At 38.6% G+C, this 24937-nt stretch overlaps 1 protein-coding gene across 2 annotated transcripts in view; it reads left to right on the plus strand.

Moving 5' to 3' along the window:
- Window positions 1–19152, plus strand: part of LOC133615993 (synaptotagmin-7-like) — a 464522-nt gene extending 445370 nt beyond the window's left edge. For both annotated transcript variants that reach the window (XM_061974950.1, XM_061974951.1), the window contains 5 exons: window positions 4989–5256; window positions 6509–6678; window positions 6952–7066; window positions 14524–14723; window positions 19020–19152. In XM_061974950.1, the coding sequence (XP_061830934.1) occupies window positions 4989–5256; window positions 6509–6678; window positions 6952–7066; window positions 14524–14723; window positions 19020–19124 (858 nt within the window). In that variant the 3' untranslated portion in view covers window positions 19125–19152. The remainder of the gene's footprint in view (window positions 1–4988; window positions 5257–6508; window positions 6679–6951; window positions 7067–14523; window positions 14724–19019) is intronic.
- The last annotated feature ends 5785 nt before the right edge of the window (window positions 19153–24937 follow it).

Below are 24937 nucleotides of genomic sequence, written 5' to 3' on the forward strand. Positions count from 1 at the left end.
CATAATAATACAATTTATCTCTAGTCTGGATGGTTTACTTCTTGTCACCCTGTTGTCCTCCCTTGAAAAAAGGCTGTCCTGGGGCGTGGCCTCCAGCTCCGGCTGAAAATCGGGAGATTTTCGGGAGAATATTTGTCCTGGGAGGTTTTCGGGAGAGGCGCTGAATTTCGGGAGTCTCCCGGAAAATTCGGGAGGGTTGGCAAGTATGACTTACAGTCTGTGCCTTTTTTTTTCCCAAAGATAGCGTATTTAAATAACTGATGACAGGCACAACAGTAACTTCAATGACTTTTTTAATTTTTAAGTTCAATTGTAGTAAGTCGGTCATTATGCCTTGTTAATTCTGACACGAAATGTAAATATCCAATTGACTGAGCTTTACATTTTATGCACAATGTTTACTTCACTCCAGTCAAGCGCTGCAATAACTGCATGTGCAAATTGGGAGAATAAAACAATTAGTCGTGTTAATTGGTTCGTAACTCAAGTTATGCTAGCAACTTAAAGTAAAACAAAAAGCAGGGTAACAGTTTGAAATATCTCAAAATACTCATAAGTTCAGGTACTCATAAGTTCAGGTACCACTGTACGACTTGCTCCTTAAGGAATGAAACCAGAACCCCCCCATAGATTTGTCAGAACAGGCGCTGGAGCAGCTTGCAGTGACGTGTCTATGTGGCGGCCATCTTGGTTAGGGCAACGGTCCCGAAATGCAATGCATTTACGCATTTACAATGAAAATAAATTCTAACTTGTTCATTTTTGAGCCAATTTCCATGTGGTTTATTTAATGGTCAACATCTGAATGTGTGGTATTGATGCAAAAAAAAAATTATATAAATTAAATTGTGGTTTTATTTCTTATTTTAAAGGAGTACTTCCTGGGGATAGGTTGATTGGCAACACTAAATTGGCCCTAGTGTGTGAATGTTGTCTGTCTATCTGTGTTGGCCCTGCGATGAGGTGGCGACTTGTCCAGGGTGTACCTCGCCTTCCGCCCGATTGTAGCTGAGATAGGCTCCAGCGCCCCCCGCGGCCCCGAAGGAAATAAACGGTAGAAAATGGATGGATGGACTTCCTGTTATCATATATCACATATTTTTTAAATCTATGTGTATTTTGTTCATAAGTATGCTGTTATTTTTCCCCCTGTATAGAAATAACCTAGTGTGTCTATACTGTGGGTAATCTGGAGCCTATCCCAGGTAATTTCAGAGGCGGGGTACACCCTGGACTGGTCACTACCTAATCGCAGTTTGGCCGTTTAGCGCCCTATTATTTATGTTAAACCGCCAGTGACGACAGTCTTGTGTGTGGTGACTCTCACGTCTGTGCCTTCGTTATTACGATGAGATTACTCAGTGGCCTAGTGGTTAGAGTGTCCGCCCTGAGATCGGTAGGTTGTGAGTTCAAACCCCGGCCGAGTCATACCAAAGACTATAAAAATGGGACCCATTACCTCCCTGCTTGGCACTCAGCATCAAGGGTTGGAATTGGGGGTTAAATCACCAAAATGATTCCCGGGCGCGGCCACTGCTGCTGCCCACTGCTCCCCTCACCTCCCAGGGGGTGATCAAGGGTGATGGGTCAAATGCAGAGAATAATTTCGCTACACCTAGTGTGTGTGTGACAATCATTGGTACTTTAACTTTAACTTTAACTTTAACTTTAATTAAAGCACGGACAATGATAACCAAAGTCGTAGAAGCTTTTTATCGACACTAAGTTTTATTATAATTAAGATTGTGAAACAACTCCAAATGCATTAGATCAGGGGTCACCAACCTTTTTGCAACCAAGAGCTACTTCTTGGGTACTGATTAATGCAAAGGGCTACCAGTTTGATACACACTTAAATAAATTGCCAGAAATAGCCAATTTGCTCAATTTACCTTTAACTCTATGTTATTATTAATAATTAATGATAATTATCTTTGTGGAAACACTGATCATCTTAATGATTTCTCACAATACATATATATATAAACAGATAAATATCAATATGCAACACTTTATTTTTATATTTTCTCTAAGTGCACATTTTTCAAATTGAACATTTTCAAATGATCACTTCTAAGACAGTCTTGTGAAATCACAATATCCCATTTTAACTAGCTAGCCACTAACATTTTTTAACAAATCATGAATTACTTTGCACCATGTTTGTACAAATAATAACTCATGTAAAATACAAAAGTCAACTCTCAAATTTTTAAATAAATCATGTCACACTTTGAACTGGACACCAAATCTGTTATCTGTTTCTTTGTCAGTTAGTGAAGACCAAGTCTTTAAAATATTTTCTTGGATTTTCAAATTCTATTTGAGTTTTGTCTCTCTTAGAATTAAAAATGTCGAGCAAAGCGAGACCAGCTTGCTAGTAAATAAATAAAATTTAAAAAATAGAGGCAGCTCACTGGTAAGTGCTGCTATTTGAGCTATTTTTAGAACAGACCAGCGGGCTACTCATCTGGTTCTTACGGGCTACCGCGTTGGTGACCCCTGCATTAGATGTATATGACAGATACAGCAGATCATTACTTCGATAGATACCTAACAATGACTTGAAAAGGACTCGAAAATATCAAGTTAGTGACCTGGGACTTGACTCGACCTGGCTTGTCTTCACTCGAGACTTGGTATTAAAGACTTGGACTTACAGTTCTTGAGACTCGAGACTTGGTATTAAAGACTTTAGACTTACTTGAGACTTGCAACAACACTGACTTACGTCCACCTCTGGTTGGCGCTGAGGAATAGAAAATAGCTCATGCAGAAATGTGTGTGTGTGTTGGATGAGTTATTTTGGGTGTATGAATGAATAATGTAAAGTGATCACATTCAGCAACTGAGAATAAGGTCAAACAGCAATGACTGGAATTTGCGTGAAAAGTATGGGAAGTGGACATTGAATATTTGGGCCTGCTCTTTAAGCGACGCCCACAGCTGTACTCCCAACAGACTCCACATTTTAACTGGATTTCTTCTCTGCCGCTCTCCAGGCTGCACCTGCATCAGTCAGAGGGTCAGTGTAGCAACAGATAATCATCCTGTCATTGCAACACAGTCATGCACACTTGCCCTTCAGCGCAGTGGACACTGGCCATGTGACAAGACATTAAGCCAGTTTACGTTTACGATCAATACAGACATTTTCAAGAGCCAATCCTGATTAGAAACTTGATTGCTATCGTGTTACATTACCATCACCTGTCACCTTGAATCAGGGTTAGAACATACCATCTGTTTGTTACATTTTAAAAAGGGTTACGGCATGGCAGCACAGTAGCGAGTCGTTAGCATGTTGCTATTAAATTTGGGAGGTCAAGGGCTTGACTGTGTGCAAGTTGTTGCATGTTTTTTCCGGTTACCTACCAAAAATATGTTTGTTAGGCTAATTAGAGATTCTAAACATTCATGAAGTTTGGTTCTTTTATGAATTTATTATGGGTCTACTGAAAATGTGACCAAATCTGCTGGGTCAAAAGTATACATACAGCAATGTTAATATTTGCTTACATGTCCCTTGGCAAGTTTCACTGCAATAAGGCGCTTTTGGTAGCCATCCACAAGCTTCTGGTTGCATTTTTGACCACTCCTCTTGACAAAATTGGTGCAGTTCAGCTAAATGTGTTGGATTTATGACATGGACTTGTTTCTTAAGCATTGTTCACATGTTTAAGTCAGGACTTTGGGAAGGCCATTCTAAAACCTTAATTCTAGCCTGATTTACCCATTCCTTTACCACTTTTGACATGTGTCATTGACCTGTTGGAACACCCAACTGCGCCCAAGACCCAACCTCCGGGCTGATGATTTTAGGTTGTCCTGAAGAATTTGGAGGTAATCCTCCTTTTTTCATTGTCCCATTTACTCTCTGTAAAGCACCAGTTCCATTGGCAGCAAAACAGGCCCAGAGCATAATACTACCACCACCATGCTTGACGGGAGGCATGGTGTTCCTGGGATTAAAGACCTCACCTATTCTCCTCCAAACATATTGCTGGGTATTGTGGCCAAACAGCTCAATTTTTGTTTCATCTGACATCACATGGACAAAGATAAGACCTTCTGGAGGAAAGTTATGTGGTCAGATGAAACAAAAATTCAACCAGAAGCTTGTGGATGGCTACCAAAAGCGCCTTATTGCAGTGAAATTTACCAAGGGACATGTAACCAAATATTAACATTGCTGTATGTTTACTTTTGACCCAGCAGATTTGGTCACATTTTCAGTAGACCCATAATAAATTCATAAAAGAACCAAACTTCATGAATGTTTTTTGTGACCAACAAGTATGTGCTCCAATCACTCTATCACAAAAAAATAACAGTTGTAGAAACTATTGGAAACTCAAGACAGCCATGACATTATGTTCTTTACAAGTGTATGTAAACTTTTGACCACAACTGCATAAACTACCTCTGACCTCGCAGTCTCGCCTCACTCACCAGCTTTTGTCACCACCTGGTGGGATTAATGTGTAACTGCAGATTCAAATGTTGTTTTTGGTCATTTCCAACCCCCCCTCGAAGTGCGTTAGTCCTCCAATTGGGAGGTATACATTTTCACTTTGAAAACCCCTGATGAGAAGTACTTTTTATTCCACACTTTCTAAACGACTTGTCCTCATCAGGGTGACAAGTGAACTGGAGTCCAGTTGAAATCATTGAACACATAGACAAGCAACTGTTCACACTCACATTCACACCTACGATCAGTTAAGAGTCTCCAATTAGATCATTTCAGTGGTTAGGAATCAATGCCATAAAAAGCGGTAGAACATTAGTCCGATTTTTTTGCTAAGGCTCAAAGTCAAATCCCTGGCAGCACCCCTGACCCCAATTTCTTTCCCAAAGTCTCACGGTATAGGTCCCAGATCACCCTGAGGAGGATCAGCGGTAGAAAATGCAATGATGCCTGTCGGCTTAAGACCAGAAAAAAAATGGATGGATGGATTGATAAAATAAAACTTTGTCTCCCACAGTTGTCTCCAGGCTCAGAAGAAGACGAACACGAGGGTGCGGTGTGTGAGAAGTTGGGTCGCATTCAATTCAGCGTTGGCTACAGCTTCCAGGACTCCACCCTCACTGTCAAAATTCTTAAGGGCCAGGATTTGCCCGCAAAGGACTTCTCCGGCACTTCGGATCCGTTTGTCAAACTCTACCTGCTGCCTGACAAGAAGCACAAACTGGAGACCAAAGTCAAGAGGAAGAATCTGAACCCCCACTGGAATGAGACCTTTCTGTTTGAAGGTTTGACTAACAGCAGCTTCAAAACATTCAGTACTCATTTTGTTTTTGTCTTAAATTCTTCGTGCGTATTGATTGTCCTTCCCCCACTTTGCTTCCAGTGCCGCCCACACTGGTGTCTACTATAAACTTGAATGAATGTTTGGTGTTGGTCGCAGTTGCCGGTGGTGCAACTTGGTAGCCGTGTTTCTGTTAGTCTTCCCCAAGGCAATTATGGCTGTGGAGCTAACCCACGATTGACACCAGACTGTCGCAGGAATGAATAATAGGCACTTTGAAAAATCCAATTATCATTATCATAGGAACAAACACATCCCTTTAGCACATTCTTTTGGTGATACCGTTTAATGCACTTAAAGGACCCATACTGTCCAGATGACCATCATTTCACTAAGAAGTGCGCTTGATGTATTTTTTGCTCCTGGATAGGAATCAAGAAGTCATTTCCCATCATACTAATTCGTTTTTGAGTATTTAGTAGATAAAGAAACTATACTTGGGAATGCCCCATTTCCGTCGCCAGACTCAATATGCCGACCCCTCTTGGTCTGATGTCATCTACAAAACTGGAGTCCATTTCCTCGCATAGACCGTGTAAAGCTATTATTCTGATCACTTACTTTTTGTCTCCCTGGTCAATGATTTCTTCAAAACTGATATGGTTAAAAACACGCACCTGGGGATAGGTTGATTGGAAACACTAAATTGGCCCTAGTGTGTGAATTTGAGTGTGAATGTTGTCTGTCTATCTGTGGTGGCCCTGTGATGAGGTGTTGACTTGTCCAGGGTGTACACCGCCTTCCGCCCATGTGCAGCTGAGATAGGCTCCAGCAACCCCCGCGACCCCGAACGGGACAAGTGGTAGAAAATGGATGGATGATACGGTTAACATTAAAATTAAATTTCTTTCCCTTGGCCCGTTCCATTGTTTTGAGGTCCAAACCTTCCTCGTATACCCATCATTTGGAAATATATGCAGTCTGACCCCGTCTTTAGTTGTATTGCTACAACGTGCAACAATGCATCTGGCGGAAATAACATGATTCAAGATGAATTTGCTACCAAAACACATACTATGCAATATGAAATTGCCTCCAGTCTTCTGTAGGTGACAAAATTGGTGTCTATTTTGGTTGGGGATTTTACCATTTTTAGATCCAGATCTATAAAATAAGTGTCAGTGTTGTCAACAATAGAGAGGCCCTGCTTTATTTTTTATCGTGCTTGCATCTGTGTATTTTTATTTCCATGCCAGGTTTCCCCTTTGAGAAGGTGGTCCAGAGAACTCTGTACCTGCAGGTGCTCGATTATGACCGCTTCAGCAGGAACGACCCCATTGGAGAGGTCTCCATTCCACTCAACAAATTAGATCTGGCCAATATGCAGACTTTCTGGAAGGAGCTGAAACCATGCAGCGATGGCAGCGTGAGTAAAGGGAAGAAAAGAGGTGGCAGAAGGGATAGAGTGGGAGGAGGGGACAAAATGTACTGTAATGGATGATGTCATTGCTGGCTGCTGTGACAGTCCTGCGGGGGGAGATGTGGACGTGTGTACGGTGGGAGGGGATAGAAGGGAATACTGAGTGTTGAAAACTGTTGACAGGTTAGTGACTTAAACACGGGCCGGAAAACAGGAGAAAAAGAACGACGGGAAAGAGCCTTATGAAATAAACAAGTGTGTTACGTGTGATTTCTCCAGGGGAGCCGAGGGGATCTGTTGGTTTCTCTGTGCTACAACCCCACCGCCAACACTATCACTGTGAGCATCGTCAAAGCCCGCAACCTCAAAGCCATGGACATCGGAGGCACTTCTGGTACACACGCTCCTTAAATTACTTCTAACACGTCAACAAGATTTGTGCATACCATACAATACCAACTTTTTACCAAATATGCTGTACTGTCATTTGTTTTTGTTTATTTACCTTCCTATTTTAGCTCATGTTACTATTTGTTATCTTAAAGGGTCAAACACCACATTCATCAAAGCAATGTTTAGAAATGATTAGTGTTTTATTTCATCCTTTTCAGTTGAAGAAAATGGTATAAATGAACTCAAGATAGTTCAATATATACATATATACACATACATATATACACATTATATATATATATATATATATATATATATATATATATATATATATATATATATATATATATATATATATATATATATATAGCACAGGCCAAAAGTTTGGACACACCTTCTCCTCATTCAATACATTTTCTTTATTTTCATGACTATTTACATTGTAGATTGTCCCTGAAGGCATCAAAACTATGAATGAACACATGTGGAGTTATGTACTTAACAAAAAAAGGTGAAATAACATGTTTTATATTCTAGTTTCTTCAAAATAGCCACCCATTCCTCTGATTAATGCTTTGCACACTCTTGGCATTCTCTCGACAAGCTTCAAGCACACCTGTGAAGTGAAAACCATTCCAGGTGACTACCTCTTGAAGCTCATCGAGAGAATGCAGAGAGTGTGCAAAAGTGTAATCAGAGCAAAGGGTGGCTATTTTGAAGAAACTAGAATGTAAATAGTCATTAAAAAAATAAAACGTAGTGAATGTGAAGGTGTGTCCAAACTTTTGGCCTGTACTATATATATATATATATATATATATATATATATATATATATATATATATATATATATATATATATATATATATATATATACACACACACACACACACACACACATATATGTATATATATATATATATATATATATATATATATATATATATACACACACACACACACACACACACACCCATATATGTATATATATATATATATATATATATATGTATACATATATATATATACAGTATATATATATATATATATATATATATATATATATATATATATACACACACATACATACATATATATATACACATATATATATACATATATATACATACATATACTTGTTGTGCTTCTACTGCAAAAATTATATATATATATATATATATATATATATATATAATTTTTGCAGTAGAAGCACAACATTATATATATATATATATATATATATATATATATATATATATATATATATATATATATATATATATATATATATATATATATATATATATATAATTTTTGCAGTAGAAGCACAACATGTTAGCCTTTCTGCTTCTCATGGCTAATGCAGACCTGACCTTGAGCGAAGGGTACGAGGGCATCGAGAGGAACTTCCTAACTCAAGAAACATTATTGTTCGTTTAATTTCAATCCCTAAAAATGTATTTTCTGCATAAATCTGTAGCGTGTTATAGAACACAACCATTGACCATCTCCTAGTCCTTCGCTTGGCAAGTGTAGGCGGCAGTCAGCTGATCCACTGCTCCTTTGTTTTTATTATAGTCCCGGATAATTATGGACATTTTGCATGCTGCCCACTAAAGATGTTTAGTCTGATAGTCACAAATGTATCGCTCTTTGAAGGGAGCCAGATCTTGAGGAACTGTTTCTCTCAATGAGCCGTTCCAAAGACTGGCTCCTTGGTATATTTATGTTTTATTGTTCTGGGATAGGCTTCAGCACCCCCTGCGACCCCGAGAAGGACAAGCGGTAGAAAAAGCATGGATGGATGGGTTTTATCGAGGACACAATCACTGGTAGTAGTTATAAAATAAGAATTGGATCTGAATATTTCAAAAGCTAAACTTGTTTTCATTGTAAACATTCCATGAGGTGGGGCTTTATTCCCATTCTACAATCCGTGGAAAAATGTTTGATTTACCAGACTTGGAGGACGTTCATTGAGGTCTTTAATTTTGTAGAAAAAAGCAGACAACAGACATGACACAAAACTATTGTCATTTAACACGAGAATATAATGGAATCACCTTGTGTATTTTCATTTGCAAAGCTAACACCTTCATCAGATTAAATCTGTTCATTAGTTTGCAGTTAGAAATGAGGTTTGTTGCAACAAGTGGATTGACATGAATCAACACGAGAGATATCAATTGAAACAAAGGAGAGGATTATTATACTTCTTCAAGAAGGTAATTTATCATGCAAATGTTGTAAAATATGTTGTTCAGTCAGTTGTATCTAAAATGTAGACCAGTGCAAACTACACGGGAAGGTTGTAAATGGCAAGCATACTGGTAGACCAAGGAAAACATCAAAGTGTCAAGATAGAAAACTTAAATATGCCTTGAAAACAGAAAATGTACAGCAAAACAAATGAAGAACAAATGGGTGGAAGCTGGAGTCACCGTCTGTGATTGAACTCTAAGAAACCGCCTGAAAGAAATTGGATTTCACTACAGAAAAGCTAAACAAAAGCTGTCACTAACCCGTAAACAGAAACTACAGAAAAACATAAGTTTTTTCTCAGAATTGTGTGATTCCAATTTATTTTTAATCTGCTTGAACCATAAATAAAATTTACAGACTACCACAATTTATTTTCTTAATATATTTTTGTGTTTCTTAAAGGCAAATGACTGTAGTTTTGTGTCATGTCTGTTATCTGTTTTTTTAAACAAAATGAATACAATTGAATGTACATCCTCCAAGTCTGGTAACTCCATCATGTTTGCCAGGGGTTGTACTGTATATACATTGATGATTAGATCACTATTTTGAATTTTCAGTCACCTAAAAAACTTTGTGGATCACGAGTACAGAAAAGATTAAGGGTTGCAACTATCGAATATTTGAGTAATTGAATAATCTTTCCATTAGTTTTTTGGATTAATCAAGTCATCTTTTTTCTAACGGATAATCGTTGCAGCCCTAAAAATATATAAATAACAAATAGGATTAAATGTGAAAGAGTCATTCAAAAGTTCTGCTTTGTCGCAAACGTCACATATTTAGTCACTCATTAAGGAGGTTTACCACCAGTAACCACTCAGTTACCCAAAAATGAGTTGGACTCTGTGCATACCTTACATGTCTGTGTGTCTATCTGGGTGAGCGTTCTGCTCTGACACATTGTGACAACCAACCCCATCCCTGGGATGGTTGTCACAATGTGTTTTGTTTTTTGTTTTACTGAAGGAAAAGGCAAGAAGGCAGATTTAAATGTGAAAGTTTGACAAAAACATAACCGAATACATCTTACACAGACCATGATCGGGTAACACATTTTTTGGCCAGCCTACTGTACACTTGAGGGGTGTCAAACTCGTTTTCATCGAGGGCCACATCGCAGTTACGGCTGCCTTCAGGGGGCCGATTGTAACAGTGAAAATATATTAATATAAATGCATAATCATCTTATAATATTAATACATAATTGTGTATGCATTTAATTATAACATTTGTATTTAGGTACAAATTGATGCATAACTTGTCTTGAAATCATAAGTCAAAGTAGAATTGTATGTATTAAAATGTTTGCATTTTTTTTTCGTAATAATGTATATAATAATATAACATTTGTTGCATGATGAGATAATTTGAAGTCTAAAATATATGCAATTTCATGCGGTAAATAAATTTGTATTCTGTCAAAACAGAAAGAATGAATACATTTAGTAAGAAAGATCACGTTATTGACAAACATTGTTTTCAGGCTTTCGCAGGCCACATGAAATTATGTGGCGGGCCAGAATTGGCCCCCGGGCCTTGAGTTTAACACCTGTGGTGTATACATGATATGTACGAATATATGAGTATGTGACAACCAGCGCTAAATGGAATTTCCTGCTAGCCACAAGGCTAACAAGCATGTAACAACTATCTCGCTTGTAAGAATCGAAACTATAGCTTTATCCTTCACACTTTTTAAGGGTAACCGTTACCACCAGGAGCTTTATATAACTCAAAAAGTTATGGGCGGACTGTCATGAAACTTTTTCATAATTGTCCAAAAAGTGGCTAAGGAATTTCGATTTTTGAGCTTGATCGGGACCATTTCCAAAATGTTTCTTTGCGTTTACTTTATGAGTCTGCTTTCAATATCTATAGATAGCTCAAAAAGTTATCGGCAGAATTTCGTGAAACTTTCAAGAAATGTCCAAAATGGGATCAGGAACGAGTGGTTACATTCTGGGGCAGTTCCGGATAATTTCTTCCACGTTACCTTATGTTGACGTTGCAACCCTTAACTTGAGTATTTGAATAGCGGCTCTGCTGCCTTGCCTCCACCCGCAGAGACAAAGAGAGTGGATGACTTTGCGTCCCAAAGTCACCAGCCTTGGCGTCACTATAGACAGCGATTTTAAACTTGACAAACAAGTCAATGGCGTTTTAAAATCGTGTTTTTATCATCTTCGTCTTTTAGCAAAGGTAAAACCGTTTTTATCTTTTAACCTTTTTGAACAAGTCGTGCATGCTTTTATTTCAAGTCGCCTGGACTACTGCAATGCACTTTATACTGGCATTAGCCAAAAAGCTCTCTCCCGGTTGCAGTTGGTCCAGAATGCGGCAGCACGACTTTTAACAGGGGCCAGGAGACGCCAGCATATAACCCCAATCCTTGAGAGTTTGCACTGGCTCCCTGTTCATTTTAGAATTGATTTTAAAACCTTGCTGTTTGTTTTTAAAGCTTTACATGGACTGGCACCTCAGTATATCTCGGACCTCTTCCAAACTTACAATCCTGCGCGCGCTCTGAGGTCCGAGAGCCAGCTCCAGCTCGTGGTGTCCAAGACGAGACTTAAAACCAGGGGAGACAGGGCCTTCTCTGTGGTCGGCCCTAAGCTCTGGAACACTCTGCCCCTCCATGTTCGAACTGCTCCCACAGTGGAGTGGTTTAAGTCTCGTTAGTCTCTTTAATTGTGTTTAATATTGTTGTGTAGCACTTTGGAAACATTTTGTTGTTTAAATGTGCTATATAAATAAAGTGGATTGGATTGGATTGGATTGATAACTGACAAGAGGGTTCAAAACTCTGTCTCTTTCATTATCTTTAGATTGCTCAAAAAGTTCCAGTCCAGATTACCGTCTTGATCAGGGGTGTCAAACATATGGCCCGCGAACAGGTTTAATCCGGCCCTCGGTCCGCAAATGAGTTTGCTAAGTATAAAGATTAGCTGCAATTTTTGGATGAAAGAAACTGCTGTACTAAATGTGTCCACTGGATGTCGCAATACCAATTCCAGTGTAACCCACGTCACACATCACACTGTTTAAAGATGACGTGTCAGCTGACTTTAAGCGCCCTTTGGATTGGCTGCCGCTACTCCGATCAGCGCAGGTGCAAGCAATCAGCTGTTCCTGTTGTGGCTGGCGGCAGACTAATGCTGTTGTGACGCACAATACTTTCTTTAATTGTAAATTATCCACTCAACAGAAAGAAAAAAAACGAAACCGTATGATGCAAAGACTTAAGTCAATATAACCATCATCTTTGTAATTAGAATTCCTTGCAACAATTTTTTGACTGCACTATGTGCACCCTGAACTCCATTGTAAAAATGTGTGTTTCTACATTTGTTGTTCGTTGTATTTTATTTTATGCTTAAATCTACCATATTCACATTGGTTAAGTTTGTAGTTGTGTTACCTTTAGTTCGGCTATTATGGTGTCATTTCGACAATTGTTTTGATTATATCATAACTGTAATATTTGAATGATGCTAAATTAATGTGTTGTGGCAGTTGCAAGTGTCACCAATGCGGCAGTTTGAGGAAACACTCGGTTGCTTTTCCAAACATTTTTAATGGTAACCTGCCCACATGAGATTGCTAAACAGGAAGTGCTTTAAGTTTAATGGCTTTGTAAATACACTAAGACAAAGTGTAAGTTCATTGTGTTCTTCCCGGTGTTTTGAAACTGCACCAATTTTTTCTTCAGAATTTTCAACTAACTCGGAAGTAATTTACCAAGAGGATTCTTTGTAATGTGTACATTTTCAAAATGTGCTCGTGCTATTTTTGGCCGAACTAAGACAAAAAAAAACAATTTTGAAGTTGTCCTTATTTTTTAATTATTATGCTATGATTTTACCAGTCCGGCTCGCATCGGAATAGATTTTCCTCCATGTGGCCCCTGAGCTAAAATTAGTTTGACACCCCTGGTCTGGATTCATGGCTTTTTTAATATTGGTCTGCACTCAGAGTGCTTCACTAGTCTTGTCATAAAGCCACTGAATATAAGCCGAGGAGACAAACACTGAGAAGCTGAATATTTACACTTTGACATTAAAAACACAAAAAGTCCTCTCACCTCAAGTTCAGCCACCTTACTCCCAAAAATAATTTGTACGGTCGTGGTCAAAAGTTTACATACACTTGTAAAGAACAAAATGTCATGGCTGTGTTGAGTTTCCAATTATTTCTACAACTCTTATTTTTTTTGTAATGGAGTGATTGGAGCACATAATTGTGGGTCCCAAAAAACATTCATGAAGTTTGGTTCTTTTATGAATTTATTACGGGTCTACTGAAAATGTGACCAAATCTGCTGGGTCAAAAGTATACATACAGCAATGTTAATATTTGCTTACATGTCCCTTGGCAAGTTTCACTGCAATAAGGCGCTTTTGGTAGCCATCCACAAGCTTCTGGTTGAATTTTTGACCACTCCTCTTGACAAAGTTGGTGCACTTCAGCTAAATTTGTTGGTTTTCTGACATGGACTTGTTTCTTCAGCATTGTCCACATGTTTAATTCAGGACTTTGGGAAGGCCATTCTAAAACTTTAATTCTAGCCTGATTTAGCCATTTCTTTACCACTTTTGACATGTGTTTGGGGTCATTGTCCTGTTGGAACACCCAACTGCGCCCAAGACCCAACCTTTGGGCTGATGATTTTAGGTTGTCCTGAAGAATTTGGAGGTAATCCTTCTTTTTCATTGTCCCATTTACTCTCTGTAAAGCACCAGTTCTATTGGCAGCAAATCAGGCCCAGAGCATAATACTACCACCACCATGCTTGACGATAGGATTGGTGTTCCTGGGATTAAAGGCCTCACCTATTCTCCTCCAAACATATTGCTGGGTATTGTGGCCAAACAGCTCAATTTTTGTTTCATCTGACCACAGAACAGGTCTCATCTCTGTCCATGTGATATTTACAAGTATATGTAAACTTTTGACCACGACTGTAGGTGAGCTCTGATCCCCATTCCGTAAATCTTCATACCACAATCTTAGAGATTGCATCTTCTGGTGGCCCGTGTGACAACCAACCCCTGTTCTCCCCTGCTCGTATGCGTCTAAAACCTAAAAATCGAATTAGTGCCGATTCAACCACAAGCGAAAGGTTAACCTGGCATCCCAGCATGCCCCTTGTTACCATTCCAGGAAGGTTAACTTCACTTTTTTTCCTCTTCCCAGACCCCTACGTGAAGGTGTGGTTGATGCACAAGGACAAGCGTGTGGAGAAGAAGAAGACGGTGGTAATGAAGCGTTGCCTAAACCCTGTTTTCAACGAGTCCTTTCCCTTCGACGTGCCTGCCCACGTGCTGAGGGAGACCACCATAATTATCACCGTCATGGACAAGGACAGGCTCAGTCGCAATGATGTCATTGGAAAGGTATCTCCTTGCCTCTTCTTTTCTCCTTCCTGTGTGTATTTTCGACTCCATGACAGGCCGCCATCACTTCCCCATGCAGCTGGTCTCTACTGACCCCTGCTGGTTCATACCAAGCAGCCCCTGAGGTGATGCAGGACATTCAGCTGTGGATGCTGACCTTCCCTTTTACGCATACATGTCACCTACTGTACTTACATACTGTACTGTACTGTCACATGTTGCTTTAGCATCAACACTTTCTAGATTAGGTCAAGGACTTGGTCATAATCATTACATTTGTCACAAGGCAATATCTTCAGATTAAGGAGAATGGTATTCCAAATATTTTTTTATTTTTATTTACGGAAGTTAATACCCCAAGCAAAAAGGGAAAGTACGTGACTAACAGGCGAACAAGGGTGGGATTTGGTATTTTTAAAAACTTGCAGTTACATAAAATCCAAACGTTACCATGGTTTGATACCTTTTAAAGGGGAACATTATCACAATTTCAGAAGGGTTAAAACCATTAAAAATCAGTTCCCAGTGGCTTATTTTATTTTTCGAAGTTTTTTTAAAAATGTTACCCACCATGCAATATCCCTAAAGAAAGCTTCAAAGTGCCTGATTTTAACCATCGTTATAAACACCCGTCCATTTTCCTGTGACGTCGCATAGTGATGCCAACACAAACAAACATGGCGGAAAGAACAGCAAGCTATAGCGACATTAGCTCGGATTCAGACTCGGATTTCAGCGGCTTAAGCGATTCAACAGATTACGCATGTATTGAAACGGATGGTTGTAGTGTGGAGGCAGGTAGCGAAAACGAAATTGAAGAAGAAACTGAAGCTATTGAGCCATATCGGTTTGAACCGTATGCAAGCGAAACCGACGAAAACGACACGACAGCCAGCGACACGGGAGAAAGCGAGGACGAATTCGGCGATCGCCTTCTAACCAACGATTGGTATGTGTTTGTTTGGCATTAAAGGAAACTAACAACTATGAACTAGGTTTACAGCATATGAAATACATTTGGCAACAACATGCACTTTGAGAGTGCAGACAGCCCATTTCAGGCACGCTAAGAACATATATTTTTCCACGATTTCAGCACTCAGGTTAACCATACCTAAATAGACACAAAATACTGCATTACACAAGACTACCCGAATGTACTCGAATGATTGAAAAAAATAAATGTTTTTAAGCTAAATTATTGGTAAACACAGTTTATGTATAATAATTTACGTAAAACCGCGAGTAATGAATAAAGTTTTCATCAATTAATATATTCTGTAGACATACCCTCATCCGCTCTCTTTTCCTGAAAGCTGATCTGTCCAGTTTTGGAGTTGATGTCAGCATCTGCTTTGAGTGTCGCAGGATATCCACACATTCTTGCCATCTCTGTCGTAGCATAGCTTTCGTCGGTAAAGTGTGCGGAACAAACGACTGACCATTTCGTCGGCTTTCCCCACAGCCTCGTATTTTGAACAAATTTCGTCCAATTTCTTGCCACTTTCGCATCTTTGGGCCACTGGTGCAACTTGAATCCGTCCCTGTTTGTGTTGTTACACCCTCCGACAACACACCGACGAAAGTGAGAAAATGGCGGATTGCTTCCCGATGTGACGTCATGTTGTGACGTCATCGCTCCGAGAGCGAATAATAGAAAGGCGTTTAATTCGCCAAAATTCACCCATTTAGAGTTCGGAAATCGGTTAAAAAAATATATGGTCTTTTTTCTGCAACATCAAGGTATATATTGACGCTTACATAGGTCTGGTGATAATGTTCCCCTTTGAGGATGTCCCTTTTTTTTACTTCCGATACTGATATTGAAGCCTGTGCCATTTTGATATGAATCAGGTATAAATACTTGACACCCCCACCCTCTTTTGGACGTGTGCAATGCATTACTAAGAATGCATATTTTATTGACCATATACATGTATTATTAATTTAAATCCCCTGAAGAGCAGGGAAACCTGTGAAACAGGCTGGTAGAGATTAAATAGCCTCTGTGGGTTTTTTTCCTGACCTAACGTATATTCCGCTCTACCCCGGTATTGAGCACTGTATAACGGATAAACCACAGAAACCTCGGTTATATATTTTTGATTGTGTATAGCAGGGGTAGGGAACCTATGGCTCTTGAGCCAGATGTGGCTCTTTTGATGACTGCATCTGGCTCTCAGATAAATCATAGACTTAGACTTCCTTTTATTGTCATTCAAATTTGAACTTTACAGTACAGATAAGAACAAAATGTTGTTGCATTAGCTCATGGTAGTGCAGGATAAAAGAGCAATAAGGTGCATATATAAATAAATAGATTACTGTACAGATAAATATATTGCACTTTTGCATATGCATCCACGTTTATGGATGTATGTTATATTGTCTTTATATTCCAGTGAATTAATCCATTTTTGGGGGGAATTGAGGGGATTATTTTAATGCGTTCAAGAGTCTTACGGCCTGAGGGAAGGAGCTGACATTGCTTAACACGATAAGTAATGAATAATTCCGCTGGTAATCAGAGTGTTAAAAATAACGTTCAAAATATAAAACGGCACCTGTTCAAGAAGTCGCATAAATGGTAAGAAGTATTTTTTATTTATTATTGGTTAGCTTCAGAATAACAATGTTATTAAAAATAATAAGAGACTTATCATACTCTAAAAATGTTAGTCTTACTTAAAAATGCACACATTTAGTTGTATTCACTATTAAAAAATGTTAAATGGCTCTCACGGAAATACATTTTAAAATATTTGGCTTTCATGGCTCTCTCAGCCAAAAAGGTTCCCGACCCCTGGTGTATAGCTTTGCGTTTTTAGCATTTTAACATTTTTATTAGGGTGCACACAAAATCAATTAACATCCAAATTGTGAGTCTTATTAATCTTGAATCCAAATCAATTCATGATTTTAAAAAATCATGAATTGTAAAAAAAAAAGAGTAGTGGCTTATAGTCCAGAATTACGGTAATCAGTTGTGGGTCAAATGTAGTGAATTTTTCAATCTATCAGATGGCGGATGATGTCAACACAGCCAGTGAGTACACTGAGGTGTCATATACAGTTGTGGTCAAAGGTTTACATACACTTGTAAAGAACATAATGTCATGGCTGTCTTGAGTTTCAAATAATTTCTACAACTCTTATTTTTTGTAATAGACTGATTGGAGCACATACTTGTTGGTCCCAAAAAAACATTCATGAAGTTTGGTTCTTTTATGAATTTATTATGGGTCTACTGAAAATGTGACCAAATCTGCTGGGTCAAAAGTATACATACAGCAATGTTAATATTTGCTTACATGTCCCTTGGCAAGTTTCACTGCAATAAGGCGCTTTTAGTAGCCATCCACAAGCTTCTGGCAAGCTTCTGGTTGAATTTTTGACCACTCCTCTTGACAAAATTGGTGTAGTTCAGCTAAATGTGTTGGTTTTCTGACATGGACTTGTTTCTTCAGCATTGTCCACATGTTTAAGTCAGGACTTTGGGAAGGCCATTCTAAAACCTTAATTCTAGCCTGATTTAGCCATTACTTTACCACTTTTGACATGTGTTTGGGGTCATTGTCCTGTTGGAACACCCAACTGCGTTCAAGACCCAACCTCCTGGCTGATGATTTTAGGTTGTCCTGAAGAATTTGGAGGTAATCCTCCTTTTTCATTGTCCCATTTACTCTTTGTAAAGCACCAGTTCCATTGGGAGCAAAACAGGCCCAGAGCATAATACTACCACTACCACGCTTGACGGTAGGCTTGGTGTTCCTGGGATTAAAAACCTCACCTTTTCTCCTCCAAACGTATTGCTGGGTATTGTGGCCAAACAGCTCAATTTTTGTTTCATCTGACCATAGAACTTTCCTCCAGAAGGTCTGATCTTTGTCCATGTGATGTCACGAATGTTTTTTGTGACCAACAAGTATGCGCTCCAATCACTCTACCACAAAAAAATAAGAGTTGTAGAAATTATTGGAAACTCAAGACAGCCATGACATTATGTCTTTCACAAGTGTATTTAAACTTTTGACCACGACTGTACCCCTTACTACATGAAACCTTTGTTGCATGTGACGTCACACCATGCACTGCCACTTCATTCTGAAATTTCTAACTCTTGACAAAATAAATCTACTTAAACCATGTCCACTGCAAAGGACACCGGGTCTCAAAAAGATACTGGTGGTTCTCTTTGGCTGTTTTTTTTTTTTTTAATACTTTGCCAGGTTCGTTTCAAAATGCCAATCTTTTTAGCGACAGTGCACGAGTAAACATTGTCTCTTCCTCTCACAGATTTATCTCTCCTGGAAGAGCGGCCCCGCGGAGGTAAAACACTGGAAAGACATGATGGGTCGTCCTCGCACCGCCGTGGCCCAGTGGCACGCACTCAAGGCCTGAGGGAGCGACCGGACCACGTGACCCCCCCCACCCCCGCGCCCATCAACCCCCCCCCCTGCCCTCAGCGCACTTCTCCTGGGCTGCAGACAGTGTGCGTCACCTCTTTGTTCTCAGGCCTCTTTTACTCCCTTAAATTTCACCCCCTTGTCAAGTTGTGATATCGACTTGACCGCTCACTTGACCTCTCGTTCCTGTGATCTTTAAATGTATTTGATGTCCACTCGCTTCCGCCTTGTCTTTTTATGAGGTCTTTTTTTTTTTTTTTTTAAAGTTCGCAATACCGCGGTGTCTTTCTTGTCAACCACTCCCAGTGTTAAACAGTACCTCTTGCCACATAAGAATACAAACTTTCGACCAAACTAAAAAAAAACCCTAATGGTGGTAACCATGGGGGCCGTGGCTCCACAGTCACTCTGCTGTTGCTGTCACTGCCAGTCTATATCCCGATAATGCCCCAAAGCATCAGGAAAATGAATGAAACCGGCTTCTTCAAACTAGCAACCGGAATACTGGACAGTCCAGTTGCAATCGATGGAATGCCCTGAGAATACAATGACCAGGATGAATGAGAATATCCATAGACATGACGGAAACTAGACTGTGTTGGTCTGGCAGCAGTGTATTCATACCTTGGCTGGAACCCCATGTTGTCTGTGCGTGCTGTGGGTGATGTGCCGTGACCCCCAAATGAAGTTCTTCAACGGTTAAAAAAGAAAAAGAAAAAAGGAGGATCCAATGACCAAACCTCTTGTACCGGGCCACTAAAATAGTGTAAAAAAAATATATATTGTCCCGTATTGTTGGACAGAAAAAAAGAGTAGAATCAATGTTTGATTTTTGTTTTTGAAGAAACTTATAGGGAATGAGGTTAAAAAATAAGACAAAAGCCTGCTTCAGAATGTGGAAGTTTGTAATACATTCGTGAAATGAATGAATGTCCATATAAGTAATCATTAGTGGTCTTATATATAAAGGTCCCCAAACACCAACCACGCCCAAGGCCCAAAACTTTCTGAAGAAATGTTATTTTATTTTTTTAAACAGGCTTATATCGAATTACCGCAGTTTTAGGACTGCAACGCTTTGAACCCTGCGGCTTATAAAACAGTGCAGCTAATTTATGGATGTTTTTTTGCTAACAGGCATAATGTTTTGTATTCAACAAATAGTTTTTGTATAGCACCGATAGAAACACTGTAAAGGTCGTGGTATTGTTTGTGGCGCCTTCTTTTGAACGAGTTCGCCGCGAGTAGAAAATGTACTTCCTGTGTTGTGCATTGAACCGGAAGTGTAACCGTTTATAGCGTTTCTGCTTGAAAGGAATCTTTATTTACGTTTGTAAGTTTTACAATACAACTAAAACAATTCATACTTACTAAACCACCCCATGTGCGATGTCTGTAGGAGTGTTCTCATGCATATTTGTACGTGCTATTGTAATGTAATCAAGCTAGCGAATATGCTAACACCTTTACAAGTAGGGATGGGAATCAAAAAACAGTTCTTGTTCAGAACCGGTTCCCAGTGTATCAATTCCTTGGAATCGCTTGCCATTTTTTCCAACACGCTTTCTTGAACGTTTCCTGCGGGTAAGGATGACGTAATTTTGCATCGAAGTTTGCCGACATTTTACAAGAAAAGATTGCAACAGCACTACTTATATATATATATATATATATATATACATATATATATGTATATATACACACACATATATATATATATATATATATATATATATATATATATATATTATATATATATACATATATATATATATATATATATATATATATATACATATATATATATATATATATATATATATACACACACACATATATATATATATATATATATATATATATATATATATATATATATATATATATATACATACACATACATACATATACACATATATATATATATGTATATATATATATATATATATATATATATATATACATACACATACATACATATACACATATATATATATATATATATATATATATATATATATATATATATATATATATATATATATATACACACATATATACATACACATATATATATGTATATATATACACATATACATATATATAAAATTCTAAGGTTGCTATTTCATCAAGAGGAGGACATACAAGCAATATTCTGAAAGATTTGAACATACAGCATTCAATAACTATAAATCAATGTCGCGTTTTTGAACCCCGCCAATCTTATCCCAGGCATCAGCAGTCATCTGACGTAAATACAACAGGTACTAATACCGCTATAATGTTAGCACTGTTACCTGTTAAATTTAAATAAATGCCTTCTCATTTAGATAAGCACGAGGAGACATCCTCGTCTGTCGTGAGCTTTTATTGCAGCCAGGAACCGAGCAGTGACTAAGTTTGTGGTCAAAAGCTTGCAACAATTAGCCACATCGATGCTCCTTCGGTATAGGTGAATGTTCAATTGTAGTCACAGAAAAGTTGCATGTTTTCCATCAGCTACGTTTTCGCTCAATACAGGTAGAACTCATAAAATTAGAATATTGTGTAAAAGTCTATTCATGTCAGCAATTAACTTTAAATAAAAAACTATGTGGTATAAAGTCATTCCATGCAAAGTGGGAAAAGTCAAGCCTTTATGTGTTATTTTGAAGATCATGGCTTATGAGGGTTTTTTTTTTTTTTTTACATAAAAAAAACCTGTTCTGAGATTTTCAATTTAAGGTTTTTATAAGCTGTAACCGATAAACATAACATTATATCAAAAGAAGGCTTGAACTATCTTGAGTTGCATGTTATGAGCCAATGTCATATTAGTTTTTATCTTGCAAATCTAAACAAACCTTTCTGCATGGTATATTTTCTAGGCAGATGACAAAGATTCTTAAAAGTTTTAGAAATGTTACATTCTTGTATAATTTCCACCTATGTTTTATTTTGTTAAATTCCACAGAAAATGTTTGTTTTTTTTCAAAAGTTTTTTTGCAATGCTATTTGTCTCTTAAGACCTCACTGTTGGCTTTGTAAGGTCATGTTAGCTCTAAACTAGACAAAATTGATGCTAATCCATCTTTTGTCATTTTTTTTTCTCCAAATAAGAATCGATAAGAGGACCAATAAAGAACAGAACCATTAAGCAGAATCGAAAGTGAAATCGGAACCGGAAAAATTCCCATCCCTATTTACAAGTGTCTGTGTTAGCATTATTATTACAAATACATCCTATTTTTATCGTTTCAGTAAATTAACCAGAACGTCACAGTGGCGTTACTGAGTCTGTTTAGCTGATTGGAGAGCTAGCTTCCGCAGCTAGTGGGTCCATGACGATGACTTCTGTTTTGTTTGATCAGTCATTTTACTGCCTTCTTACAGGCACCGTTTGGAAATAATTAAGGTAAATAGACATTTACAAAATCTTTCATACCGATATATATCTGCAACTAATACATAGTAAAAAAAAAAATTCAAAAATTCAGTGAGTCCGGCTTGAATACCAATCCGCTCTATAGCCCGGAAAATACGGTATATGTGGATTATTTTAAATTTAGAAAATAATATATAAAGACTAGGTCCGTCATATTTACCATTGTTAATCAATTTAAACCATCATTTGTCAGGAACTGACGGAATTGCTTGCAGCGTGTCCCCAAGATGCAGAGATGGCACGCTGAATTCAGTCAGAAAGTATAATTAATGACTGCAAATGAAAACTAGTGCACAGAAAAGTCTCCACTTGACATAGTAGCAAAACATGATACAACAGCTAAACAAGGGGAAATATCTTTCGGAAGAGTAAATCCTGTTCAGAGGAAATATAAAGAAACACTCTGATTGGCAACCAGGAACAGGTGTGTCCTGATTGTCAGTTAGGGACAGGTGTGTCCTGATTGCCAATCAGGGACAGCTGTGCTCTATTTGTCAATCAGGAACAGGTGTTGTCCTGATTGCCAATCTGGGACAGCTGTGCTCTATTTGCCGATCAGGAACAGGTGTGTCCAGATTGCCAATCAGGGACAGTGGCAGACGAGGGAAGCGCATACGAAATAAGTAAACTAGTTAACTAAATAAACCTCAGTCTAAACAGCCATGAAGAATTATGACATCATCATCATCAATAATCTGATTTAACAGTTTTAACTCCGTTCATCTACTTGCAGCACTGACCTAAAATCTCTGAAACGTCTCTGGCGACGCATTTCAAGTGGCAAATTTGCACCAAGGTGATTTGGTATCTTATAAATGTTTATTCCCAACGGGACTAAAACCAAGGTGATTAATATCGCAGTGATTAATTGTCTTATCCCAGCACAGCAAGTTTAAAATAGCATCTCAAAAGCGAAATACGCCTTTGAGGGAACCGCTAGCGAGAGCGCTATTCGCAGTGGACGCTGGTAGAGTATACTTGCAGTAATGTTGTCAACAAAAGTACCACAGATAAGTTAAGCAACGCTTCTGTGGCAACTGTGATTAATCACGAATAATCCAAATTCAAAAATGGGCGATTAATCTGCTTTTAAAAAATGTCTACTTTTAAGTCAGTGCGGTATAAAGCGAGTAAAACATCAACACAGTATCTGTTTTCCAATGTTTGATTAAAATTCTGTGCTTTTTGAGATTAAGGTTACAAGGAATACTTAAAGGCCTACTGAAATGCGATTTTCTTATTTAAACGGGGATAGCAGGTCCATTCTATGTGTCATACTTGATCATTTCGCGATATTGCCATATTTTTGCTGAAAGGATTTAGTAGAGAACATCGACGATAAAGTTCGCAACTTTTGGTCGCTGATAAAAAAGCCTTGCCTGTACCGGAAGTAGCAGACGAGTAGCGTGACGTCACAGGTTGTGGAGCTCCTCACATCTGCACATTGTTTACAATCATGGCCACCAGCAGCGAGAGCGATTCGGACCGAGAAAGCAACGATTTCCCCATTAATTTGAGCGAGGATGAAAGATTTGTGGATGAGGAAAGTGAGAGTGAAGGACTAGAGGGCAGTGGGAGCGATTCAGATAGGGAAGATGCTGTGAGAGGCGGGTGGGACCTGATATTCAGCTGGGAATGACTAAAACAGTAAATAAACACAAGACATATATATACTCTATTAGCCACAACACAACCAGGCTTGTATTTAATATGCCACAAATTAATCCCGCATAACAAACACCTCCCCCCTCCCGTCCATATAACCCGCCAATACAACTCAAACACCTGCACAACACACTCAATCCCACAGCCCAAAGTACCGTTCACCTCCCCAAAGTTCATACAGCACATATGTTTCCCCAAAGTCCCCAAACTTACGTACGTGACATGCACATAGCGGCACGCACGTACGGGCAAGCGATCAAATATTTGGAAGCCGCAGCTGCACGCGTACTCACGGTACCGCGTCTGCGCATCCAACTCAAAGTCCTCCTGGTAAGAGTCTCTGTTGTCCCAGTTCTCCACAGGCCAATGGTAAAGCTTGACTGTCATCTTCCGGGAATGTAAACAATGAAACACCGGCTGTGTTTGTGTTGCTGCAGCCGGCCGCAATACATCGCTTCCCACCTACAGCTTGCTTCTTTGCTGTCTCCATTGTTCATTGAACAAATAGCAAAAGATTCACCAACACAGATGTCCAGAATACTTTGGAATTTTGCAATGAAAACAGACGACTTAATAGCTGGCCACCATGCTGTCCCAAAATGTCCTCTACAATCTGTGACGTCACGCGCAGACGTCATCATACCGAAACGTTTTCAGCAGGATATTTCGCGCGAAATTTAAAATTGCACTTTAGTAAGCTAACCCGGCCATATTGGCAT

Source organism: Nerophis lumbriciformis, linkage group LG15 (genome assembly GCF_033978685.3).
Source record: "Nerophis lumbriciformis linkage group LG15, RoL_Nlum_v2.1, whole genome shotgun sequence".
NCBI classification, from domain to species: Eukaryota; Metazoa; Chordata; class Actinopteri; order Syngnathiformes; family Syngnathidae; genus Nerophis; species Nerophis lumbriciformis.